This window comes from Coregonus clupeaformis, chromosome 32 (genome assembly GCF_020615455.1).
Source record: "Coregonus clupeaformis isolate EN_2021a chromosome 32, ASM2061545v1, whole genome shotgun sequence".
NCBI lineage: Eukaryota > Metazoa > Chordata > Actinopteri > Salmoniformes > Salmonidae > Coregonus > Coregonus clupeaformis.
The window spans coordinates 6560212-6573005 of NC_059223.1; the positions used below are offsets into that span (position 1 = coordinate 6560212).

A 12794-nucleotide genomic window follows, 5' to 3' on the forward strand; every position below is an offset into this window, starting at 1 on the left:
TAAACCTAACCCTAAACCTAACCCCTAAGCCTAAAATAGCCTTTTTACAAGTGAGGACCGGAAAAATGACCTCACTTCTCTGAATGTTTTTTGTTGGTTTAGTATTCTTGTGAGGACTTTTGATACTCACAAGTATAGTACAAAGTGTACACACGCACACACACACACACACCTTTGTATCTCTGCAACACATAACTTTACACACAACATACACTCTTGCAACAGACACTAATACATACTTTGAACATGTTTAAATACCTCTACACAACTGCAGCCCATCCTAACACACCTGTTACATATTCACTGGCTAAGGTCAGGGCCTCAGGGAAACTTCAACAGGGAAGAATCTCTAGTGTACTGCTATACTACAGTAAGGATCTGTGTGTGTGTGTGTGTGTGTGTGTGTGTGTGTGTGTGTGTGTGTGTGTGTGTGTGTGTGTGACTGTGTTTCCTCTAAAGCCGTGACCTACATTTTGCTAATTAAAAACAACAACCCGGCCTGAACTCCCGGCAGCGCCTCAGAAACTAACAAAAACCATTGAGTGGACTGTGGACTCCCAATGCACAGCCTTTGTTCCTGGCTTTAATTAAAAGATATACAATGACATACTGAGAGCCATATTCCTCCATGCCCACTACAACAACAAAAAGAGGAGAAGAGATCAGTCACACTGAAACCAAGATGACCACAGCTGGTCTGAGTCCGTCCTGCTACTCAAAATTGTCAGCTGTTGGATACAGAATAGAGGTGAAGTTTCCTCTAGATGCTGATCTTGTGTCAGTTTAGCATTTTACCCACTAATGGTTAAGGTTAGGATTGGGGGAGGGGAAGCTGATCCCAGATCTGTTCCTAGGGGAAACTTTACCCCGAAGCACCCAATACATTGGGGAACTGCAAACTGGGTTGAAGTGCAATTCAATTAGCCAGTCCAAAATATGTTCATTTGGTCTTTCTCCAGATCTCTGTAGGCTCTGGTTTAGTGCACACATTTACAACAGGGAGAGCAAACACATCAGGTTGTGTTCATTAGGCACCAAACTGAAGAAATCGCACGGAAACAGGGAGGAACTACCTGGACAAATTTTCGTTAACTGTTGCAAAACGTTTAAAAACGTTTGTATGCCCTAATGACTCAGGAGTGAACTGTATAAAGTCTTGGAGATGAAAAACCTAACTGTTTACCAAAGTATTGGTCATAGGTTTTAAAGGTGCACTATGTAGAAATCCTCCGCCAAAATTCTCAAGCAAGTATAGTGTAGAGAATCATTGTACCATCTAAACCGCTGTGAAATATATTTCCCATAACCAAAAATATTGTATTTTCAGCTGTTTGAAGCTGGTGTACAAAACCGAAAGTAAAAGACGCAAAAATGAAACTTAATAAAACGGGAAGCATAGAAATAGCGCACATAGAACAGATCTACCACTTCTTACACTGCCTTCAATCAAAATGACATATTTCACATATTTCTATGTGAATTTTGTCGGGTCGCCCAAAAAGTAACATATTGCAGTTTTAACCACATCTACACTCAAAGGGGCGGTTTCATGGGCACAGATTACACCTAATCCTGGACTAAAAAGCATTTTCAATTGAAATTATCCAATGAGTTTTCTTTTTAGTCTAGGCCTCATCTTTGTCCAGAAATCAGCCCCAAAGTGATACAGACAACCAACAAATGTAATCAGTTCTTTGAGGGTTGTTGATTGGACATTGATTTCCACTAGGAGCGATAAATGCCCCACATTCACCCACTCACTTCCATGAAGAGGAGTAACAGAGACGAGCAAATCAATATCCACTGCCTCTGTGAGGATGCGACCGTCTGGAAGTGCTATTGTGTCACAGTGAATACAAACTAGACAGTAAAAGGAAGGAGAGTACATTGTACACACTTAACCCCAGTAAAAGGATGGATTTCATGGCTAATTCCATGGGGATTGAAACAGCACTTGTTTATTTTCACTTTTACATACTCATCTGGCATAATCGTTCCAACGTTAATTTCTCAGGTTAGATCTGCCTTTGTAAAACAATGTCTTCATAAATGAATCACATGTGAAAGGTTTGAAAGCAAAACAACCGTGACCAACATACATTTACATTTTAGTCGACGCGCTTATCCAGAGCGACTTACAGTTAGTGAGTGCATACATTTTCATACTGGCCCCGCGTGGGAATCGAAACCCACAACCCTGGCGTTGCAAACGCCATGCTCTACCAACTGAGCTACAGAGGGGATACATGAATCATGTTTCCTGTTTTTCACCCTTGTTTTACTGTTGTCTTGGTTATTGAGAGTTTATCTTATTGATGTAGTCTCTTCCTACCTTCATCAAAGTGGTAGTTCAGTATTTTTAAAACTTAATGTTTTGTGTTTTTTTGTAGCCCTTTCCTGCAGTTAATGACCAAATCGCCCTCTAGTGGCCTCATGGGTGGAATGTTATTAATATTTTTCATAATTTCATCATTCATAAACATTATATTTAATTTTAATCAGGTGTTTGTATGTCAAACGTTTTTGCTATATTTCAGTCTTCTGTGATGCAAACTCAAAAATATATACATTTCAACTCTATATCTGACATGGTACAGGTGTCTTCTTTTTTTAAGCCCATAACCATGTGTGTGAGGTGTATACTTTTGTTTCAAAGTAGATTTGTTTAAGACTACCAAGAAACACTCTGTGTGACCCTGATTTAGCCCACTGTAGTACATTACCAAAATCATTAGCTGAAGTTTGTTGACTAAGTGCATGGTCTGAGTGGCGCAGTGGTCTAAGGCACTGCATCGCAGTGCTAACTGTGCTACTAGAGATCCTGGTTCGAATCCAGGCTCTGTCGCAGCCGGCCGCGACCGGGAGACTCATGGGCGGCGCACAATTGGCCCAGGGTAGGGGAGGGAATGGCCGGCAGGGATGTAGCTCAGTTGATAGAGCATGGCGTTTGCAACGCCAGGGTTGTGGGTTCGTTTCCCATGGGGGGCCAGTATAAAAAAAAAAAAAATGTATTCACTAACTGTAAGTCGCTCTGGATAAGAGCGTCTGCTAAATGACTAAAATGTAAATAAGACAAAACTGGATTGGGAACAGCAGTGCAGTGCAATAAGACATCCTATAGTCGTTTGAATCAGATTACCAGGTAGAAAGGAAGGAAAGATGCAACACTGAAGAATTGGAACAGTATCAAGGACAGGAACATGAGATCAGCACACACACACACACACACACACCACACACACACACACACACACACACACACACACACACACACACACACACACACACACACACACACCCTGCCATCATGCCAACCTGAGCTTACAATATTTTATGTGAAAATACAAAGTGGGGCACTTAAACCCAATACTCTCTATTTAATATGCATTTCACACACTCTGGACAATGGAGCCTTGTCAAGGTAAAGTGTATTTGCGTGTATGTGTGTGAGTGTGTGTTTTGTGCACATGCATGACTGTAGTTGTGTGTGTGTGAGTGTGTGTGTACCCTGTGTGTGTGTGGCTAGGTACTGCTCTGCTTCAGCAGTCGTGGGCAGCCTAGCTGTTTGGAGAAGGAGGTGCTTCCTGTACCTTTGAGTTCCATGGATACAGGGGCCTTTGAAATGTTTAGATCCTTTTTTTGTAAATTAGTACATTTGATTGGTGGATTTAAATATAGTATTTCAAATGTGTGTCTGTGTATGTCTCTGTGTCTGTATGTGTTTAATGCTTACACGTGTGTGTATGCGTGCATGTGTGTGTGTCTCCTGTTTGTGCATGCGGCTTGGGTGTGTGTGTGTGTGCGTGTATGTGGACACCAGTGGGGCGTGCTCCATGCCAGCTCATTACCTCTCTCAGACATTAAACCTGGGGTCCTGGCACCCTCAGCATGGCTGCCCAGATATACTGCCTGATGAAAAGTGTGATAAATCCTTCGGGGCCTGGCAAAGCCACAATGCTGTTGCTAACGTTAATATACTCCGGCATTTTGGTGTTGGCTCCCTGTCACTGCTCTATCAATGAGGGCTTTATGAGAGTACTATACACACAAACACGCGCACGCACACACACACACACACACACACACACACACACACACACGCGCACTGTGCTATCCTGTCTTGAGTGAAGAAATGATGACGCTGAACTCAAGTCTCTGTGGCTAGAGAAGAAGGAACAATGCAACTGATTATACCAGAGAAAGACTGTGTCCCAAATGGCAGCCTATACACTCTGGGCCCATAGGGCTCTGGTCTAAAGAAATGCACTATATAGGGAATGGGGTGCCATTTGGGAAGCAGTCAAAGACTGAAGTGCCTGGGAACAGAACCGTACAGTACTACCTATAATGGCTACTGTCAAAAACTAGGTAATTACACTTTCACTTAGGAAAGAAATCCATAATAATTATGATAATAGTAGTCCATTTACATGGAATTATCTCTTTATGAAACTCTAAAACTGCTCTCGTATTTTTATCTTAACTATAGAGCGATACAAAGAGTTGTGCCCATGGATAAATTATACCTCAAACTGTGAAGTTATCCAGTACAAAAACACTTAAAAAGAGGCTGACACTTTCATCCAATCAAGACGGAGTCTGAAGAAATGGTGCCCTCCAATGTTAAACTTCTCTATTGGTTCCCCTGAGGAGGGTGAAGTTGCCCCTAGACGCTGGTCTTGGGTCAGTTTTGCATTTCCCCCACTAATGGTTAAGGTTAGGATTGGGGGGAGGGGAAGCTGATCCTAGATCTGTACCTAGGGGAAACTTGCCCATTCACTTCCTTTGCTCAGGATAGACAAGTGCTCCCTTAGACAGACAAACGTACTTGTGTCCCAGCTCGTGGGCTATGGTGAAGGCCAGGTTGAGTCCGTTGTCCTCGGCCAGAACACACTTCCTCTTGGAGCTGCACGCCCCTCCCAGATAGGCAATACCTAACGGAGGAGAGAGAGTGAATAGAGTGAGACTGGGTGAGAGTAGGGTGAGACTAGGACCAATGTTCTCTCTCTGGGACTGCCGCGCAGAATAAATATCAGCCAGCGCAGAGAAGCACGAGATTGAACTTCACTCAACTTTCTAGTTTCCACGTTAGTTAACACTATCAGCGTTTCCCTTTACTGTGGGAATTGTGATCAAATCAATGCAATATTAGCCACTTTCAATGCAACTTAGTATGCAAAACTAACTATGCAAGAGATTTAGTTGTAGGCAGAATGCATCAGAGTAGGATTCTATTGCACTGACAGGCATGACTCAGCCTGTACTCTACACAGACCGGTGTGCCATAACCAATCAGAGCTGCAGTAGGCCTATATGTAAATAGACCATTGCCATATATGGATCTGTGCCATTCACTTTGAACTGGACTGTTTTTACAGCATGAGCGGTCATGAGTACATGCGCTTGTTTTGAGATCAAAGTGAGAGCTACATGTAGTGACGTGTGCACATTTGTACATTTGTTCATATCCTTTGCTAGTTTGTGAGTTTTCATTTTAGTCATTTAGCAGACGCTCTTATCCAGAGCGACTTACAGTTTTAGTGAGTGCATACATTTTTCATACTGGCCCACCGTGGGACACGAACCCACAACCCTGGCACTGCAAGCGCCATTCTCTACCATCTGAGCTATAGGACCCCAGTTATAGATCATTTGTAGTCAGCAATGGGGGAGTGATTACTTCTTACAAGAGCACAAAATGTGTGCATTTCTACACATCTTTGAAAAGCAAGTCAGGTAAATAAAATATTTTTGTCTTAAAATCATAAAGAAAAATTTGCTCAGTGACAGAAAGAAAATTAGAGGGAACATTGACTAGGACCCTGGAAATACAGTAATCACTGGTCTGACGTGACTGGATCTGAGTCAATACAGCAATCACTGCTCTGACGCAACTGGATCTGGATCAATACAGTAATTAGACCAGAATGAGACCAGAATGAGACCATAGCGAGACCAGAATGAGACCATAGTGAGACCATGCTTACTTGTAATTTGACTCATGCCATAAACACAGATTCTTTCAACCCCACCCAGATCTCTCTCTCTCTCTCTCTCTCTCTCTCTCTCTCTCTCTCTCTCTCTCTCTCTCTCTCTCTCTCTCTCTCTCTCTCTCTCTCTCTCTCTCTCTCTCTCTCTCTCTCTCTCTCTCTCTCTCTCTCTCTCTCTCTCTCTCTCTCTCTCTCTCTCTCTCTCTCTCTCTCTCTCTCTCTCTCTCTCTCTCTCTCTCTCTCTCTCTCTCTCTCTCTCTCTCTCTCTCTCTCTCTCTCTCTCTCTCTCTCTCTCTCTCTCTCTCTCTCTCTCTCTCTCTCTCTCTCTCTCTCTCTCTCTCTCTCTCTCTCTCTCTCTCTCTCTCTCTCTCTCTCTCTCTCTCTCTCTCTCTCTCTCTCTCTCTCTCTCTTAGCAATATCTTAGCCAACCATTCTCAAATGCAGAGTTGCCTGTCATTTTTCACGCATGACCATGCACAAACACACCCATGCATGCACAAATGCAAACACACACACACACTATCATGTGTACGTGCACACGCACACACAAGCACACACAGAGGAGTACACATACACAAACACACAGGCACACAAACACAAAACAATTGTTAGCTAGAAAGTCTTCTTCGGTCCTGAAAAATCACTGGAAATGCATTCGACTTATCAAACGGGCCAAACATATGGCTTTGCTCACTGTGCTGTTGTTCCATTCTTGACTGCATAGTTAGAGAGATCATTTGGGAGTATGTGCTGGAGTGTTAGCAGCCCTGGGATAGTATGTTCAACACAAAACCTCTTACATCAACAGTTCACTTATTATGCATACTTGTGAAAAGTGTCTGTGATATGGCCCGTTATGTCATCATGTATAATATCTATTATGTAATGTAATAGAGCATGGGTACGAATCCTGGTCCCGTCGCTGTTCTGCATCTGCCTCGCTCTGTTTCTGTTGCTATAACCAATATTAAAAGTGTGGTCAACATCTTTCCCTAAAATAGGTCCTGGCGCTCTGAGCCTGTCCTCCTGACCTGGGATACAAACCCGGGGCCCACTGTATGATAACACTTTGCTACTCAAGTCAACTATCCTAACCGACTGACCAAGGCCCAATCCCAAATCGACCCCTGAAACCTACACCCCATTCACTTGTGGAGATCTGAGGGAATTTGATTGGTATAAGTAATATTGGGAAATTTCCACCTAGCCTATCAGAGGACAAGATGGAGCTATTACTATATTACGTACACCAATCAAATCCTCTCAGAGATCTCCAAGTGCATAGGGTGTAGGGTTTAGGGGTCGGTTTGGGATTGGACCCAAGAGTCAAGCCTGTCACTCCATGACCAACAGTTGACTTCAGCTCTCAGGGGGAGTGATGTCACAGTGACGTCACAGCACGATGGCTGCTAGCGTTCACAGCTAACTAGCTCACCAAATCTGCTACACTGGCACCAAAATCAGAAAGAGCAACAGTATGCTTGAAACCTTCAGTTCATTTCTTCCCAATGATGTACAAGAGAGTAAATTATGGACAAGAGAGTAAATGCTGGACAAGAGAGTACATTTGCTAAAACATCCAGAATAAACCTGTTTATATCATGATGTACTGTATATATACAGTATTACTGAATATTGCGTAATGAACTCATGTAAATGAAAAATTTATCCTAAATACGCAGTGTGTTTAGACTGTAGATGATCATATAGATTAGGTACTGTATAAATAAGCAGTGTGTTTAGACTGTAGATGATCATATAGATTAGGTACTGTATAAATAAGCAGTGTGTTTAGACTGTAGATGATCATATAGATTAGGTACTGTATAAATAAGCAGTGTGTTTAGACTGTAGATTATCATATAGATTAGGTACTGTATAAATAAGCAGTGTGTTTAGACTGTAGATGATCATATAGATTAGGTACTGTATAAATAAGCAGTGTGTTTAGACTGTAGATGATCATATAGATTAGGTACTGTATAAATAAGCAGTGTGTTTAGACTGTAGATGATCATATAGATTAGGTACTGTATAAATAAGCAGTGTGTTTAGACTGTAGATGATCATATAGATTAGGTACTGTATAAATAAGCAGTGTGTTTAGACTGTAGATGATCATATAGATTAGGTACTGTATGTAATACATCTACTACTATATGTACTTTGGGCCGGTTTCCTGGACTCAGATTAAGCCTAATCCTAGACTAAAATGCACTTTGAATGGAGATTCTCCTTTAGTCTAGGATTAAGCTGAATCTATATTGAAGAAACCGGCTCTATATGCACTCCCTAGTACAACAGAACAATAATTACTGGCACCAATTTAGGATCGACACTATCTGACCAATCACTTTTTTCCATTCTGGAATAGAGACAGATCAAATGTGTTATTACTAGCATGCAGATTTTTTTTTAAAGGGGGTTACTCTGTGATTATATCACAGCAACAAAGGAGTGTCAGAGCGAGTTTAAAACCCAATCAGTCATCCAGTCAGCCAGGCAGGATGGCATCATCACTCGAGTGTGTGTTATATCTTAAATGTAAATGTAATCTTAATGTATCTGTTCGCTCTCACACACAAGCGTGCACACGTACGTAGCGCACACACACACACACAAACACACACACCTGCTTTCTGTCTAGCACTGGAGCACGTCCAGATAGCCTCATTTGAACAAGACAACATACATTAAATCATTGACAAGAGAAAGGCTATTAAAACCCAGATGGCGCTGTTCTGAAATATGCACATGCACGCAATCGCACACGCACGCACACAGCTATTGGTTGTTACCCAATACAGCACATTGTATCTAATAAAACAAGGAGCTGATTGAACACTGAAACCAAATGGAGTTGTTTTCTAGGATAAACCCCAGTTGACATTAATGTAAAGCTATATCAACACATCCATATCATAATATGAAAAACCCTGATCATTTCACAGGAATCAAAGCCTGTTATATCGTATAAATAATGAGAACTTTTTGTAATGAAACCCGGTTGAGATGCAGTACTGGGGTGTATTCACTGGGCACAAAAAGGAATCCTAGGAGTGCAGTCAGAGACAGCCATTTATGATGTGAAAACTGTAATGATCTTGTTAATGGAAATGCTTCAAATTTTATGAACTAATAAGATGAACACACGCAAAAAAACGCTCCAGACATATACACACACATACGCAAAAATGCACACCAGCACACACACACACACACACACACACGCATGCACACACCTTACAGGGTGAAAATGGGCCAACTAAAGTGGCCTAGTTACAGCACTGGAACACTACTGTAAGTTCTTCCATCTACCGTGGACACATGCACAAGCACAAACTCTCTCTCTCTCTCTCTCTCTCTCTGTCTCTCTCTCTCGCTCTCTCTCTGCCTCTCTCTCGCTCTCTGCCTCTATCTCTCTCTGCCTCTCTCTCTGCCTCGCTCTCTGTTTCTGCCTCTCTCTCTCTGCCTCTCTCTCTCTCTGCCTCTCTCACTCTCTGCCTCTCTCACTCTCTCTCTGCCTCTCTCTCAATTCAATTAAAAGGGTTTTATTGGCATGGGAAACATATGTTTACATTGCCAAAGCAAGTTAAATAAACAATAAAAAATTAACAATAAACATTAGACTTACAAAAGTTCCAAAGGAATAGAGACATTTCAAATGTAATACTATGTATATATACAGTTGTAACGATGTGCAAATAGTTAAAGTACAAAAGGGAAAATAAATAAACATAAATATAGGTGGTATTTACAATGGTGTTTGTTCTTCACTGGTTGCCCTTTTCTTGTGGCAACAGGTCACAAATCGTGTTACTGTGATTGCACACTGTGGTATTTCACCCAGTAGATATGGGAGTTAATCAAAATGGTTGTTTTTTTCTAATTCTTTGTGGATCACTGTAATCTGAGGGAAATATGTGTCTCTAATATGGTCATACATTTGGCAGGAGGTTAGGAAGTGCAGCTCAGTTTCCACCTCATTTTGTGGGCAGTGTGCACACAGCCTGTCTTCTCTTGAGAGCCAGGTCTGCCTACGGTGGCCTCTCTCAATAGCAAGGCTATGCTCACTGAGTCTGTACATAGTCAAAGCTTTCCTTAAGTTTGGGTCAGTCACAGTGGTCAGGTATTCTGCCACTGTGTACTCTCTGTTTAGGGCTAAATATCACTCTAGTTTGCTCTGTTTTTTGTTAATTCTTTACAATGTGTCAAGTAATTATCTTTTTGTTTTCTCATGATTTGGTTGGGTCTGATTGTGTTGCTGAATTCTGCATGCAGAGTCTCAATTTGGTGTTTGTCCCATTTTGTAAATTCTTGGTTGGTGAGCAAACCCCAGACCTCACAACCATGAAGGGCAATGGTTTCTATAACTGATTGCCTTGACTCTCAGATCGTTCACAGCTTTGTGGAAGTTACCTGTGGCGCTGATGTTTAGGCTGAGGTAAGTATACCTTTTTGTGTACTTGAGGGCAACGGTGTCTAGATGGAATTTGTATTTGTGGTCCTGGCAACTGGATCTTTTTTGAAGCACCATTATTTTTGTCTTACTGAGATTTACTGTCAGGGCCCAGGTCTGACAGAATCTGTGCAGAAAATCTAGGTGCTGCTGTAGACAGAAGCACCAGATCATCAGCAAACAGTATACATTTGACTTAAGATTCTAGTAGAGTGAGGCAGGGTACTGCAGACTGTTCTAGTGCCCTCGGCAATTCGTTGATATACAGTGCATTCGGAAAGTATTCAGACCCCTTGACTTTTTTCACATTGTTACATTACCGCCTTATTCTAAAATGGATTCAATTGGGGGTTTTCCTCATCAATCTACACCCAATACCCCATAATGACAAAGCAAAAACAGGTTTTTAGAAATGTTTGCAAATGTATTACAAATAAATAAATAAAATATCACATTTACATAAGTATTCAGACCCTTTACTAAGTACTTTGTTGAAGCACCTTTGGCTGCAATTACAGCCTCAAGTCTTCTTGGGTATGACGCTACAATTTTGGCACACCTGTATTTGGGGAGTTTCTCCCATTCTTATCTGCAGATCCTGTCAAGCTCTGTCAGTTTAGATGGGGAGCGTCGCTGCACAGCTATTTTTAGGTCTCTCCAGAGATGTTAGATTGGGTTCAAATCTGGGCTCTTGCATTCAGAGCATTGTCCCGAAGCCATTCATGCGTTGTCTTGGCTGTGTGCTTAGGGTCGTTGTCCTGTTGGAATGTGAAACTTCGCCCCAGTCTGAGGTTCTGAGCGCTCTGGAGCAGGTTTTCGTCAAAGATCTCTCTGTACTTTGCTCCATTCATCTTTCCCTCGATCCTGACTAGTCTCCCAGTCCCTGCCACTGAAAAACATCCCCACAGCATGATGTTGCCACCACCATGCTTCTCCGTAGGGATGGTGCCAGGTTTCCTCCAGACGTGACACTTGGCATTCAGGCCAAAGAGTTCAATCTTGGTTTCATCAGACCAGTGAATCTTGTTTGTCATGGTCTGAGAGTCTTTAGGTGCCTTTTGGCAAACTCCAAGCGGGCTGTCATGTCCTTTTTACTGAGGAGTGGCTTCCGTCTACCATAAAGGCCTGATTGGTGGAGTGCTGCAGAGATGGTTGTCCTTCTGGAAGGTTCTCTCATCTTCACAGAGGAACTCTGGAGCTCTGTCAGAGTGACCATTGGGTTCTTGGTCACCTCCCTGACAAAGGCCCTTCTCCCCCGATTGCTCAGATTGGCCGGCGGCCAGCTCTAGGAAGAGTCTTGGTGGTTCCAAAATTCTTCCATTTAAGAATGATGGAGGCCACTGTGTTCTTGGGGGCCTTCAATGCTGCAGACATTTTTTGGTACCCTTCCCCAGATCTGTGCCTCGACACATTCCTGTCTTGGAGCTCTACGGACAATTCCTTCGACCTCATGGATTGGTTTTTGCTCTGACATGTACTGTCAACTGTGGGACCTTATATAGACAGGTGTGTGCCTTTCCAAATCATGTCCAATCAATTGAATTTACCACAGGTGGACTCCAATGAAGTTGTAGAAACATCTCAAGGATGACCAATGGAAACAGGATGCACCTGAACTCAATTTGAATCTCATAGCAAAGGGTCTGAACACTTATGTAAATTAAGTATTTTTGTTTTAGTTTTTTAAAATAAATTTGCAAGAATGTCTAAAAACCTGTTTTTGCTGTCATTATGGGGTTTTGTGTGTAGATTGATTAGGGGAAAAAAGTATTTAATCAATTTTAGATTAAGCCTTTAATGTAACAAAATGTGGAAAAGGTCTAGGGGTCTGAATACTTTCCGAATGCACTGTATATGTTGAAGAGGGTGGGGCTCAACCTGCATCCCTGTCTCACCCCACGGCCCTGTGGAAAGAAATGTGTGTTTTTTGCCTATTTGAACCGCACACTTGTTGTTTGTGTACATGGATTTTATAATGTCGTATGTTTTCACCCCCAACACCACTTTCCATCAATTTGTATAGCAGACCCTCATGACAAATTGAGTCAAAAGTTTTTTGAAATCAACAAAGCATGAGAAGACTTTGCCTTTGTTTTGGTTTGTTTGTCAATTATGGAGTGCAGGGTGAATACGTGGTCTGTCGTATGGTAATTTCACACATGGACAAGAGGTTTATTTGAAAAAATATAATAATATATTATATAAACAAAGTGAACTGAGATATATTTTCTTATTCTATGTTGATTTGTGAGAGAGTGAAAACTTTAGCTGACATTTCAAATGTTTTATTTCAGTTTTAAAAAGTTGGAAATGGTAATAGAACATAAACCATTTTTGATACGTAG

The 12794-nt window shown here is 41.8% G+C and overlaps 1 protein-coding gene across 3 annotated transcripts in view; it reads right to left on the reverse strand.

Annotated features, from left to right (window-relative positions):
• The window catches only part of adamts17 (ADAM metallopeptidase with thrombospondin type 1 motif, 17), a 151854-nt gene that overhangs the window by 61059 nt on the left and 78001 nt on the right, over positions 1 to 12794 (reverse strand). For all 3 annotated transcript variants that reach the window (XM_045210026.1, XM_045210024.1, XM_045210025.1), the window contains exon 8: positions 4829 to 4934. In XM_045210026.1, coding sequence (XP_045065961.1) covers positions 4829 to 4934 — 106 coding nt within the window. The remainder of the gene's footprint in view (positions 1 to 4828; positions 4935 to 12794) is intronic.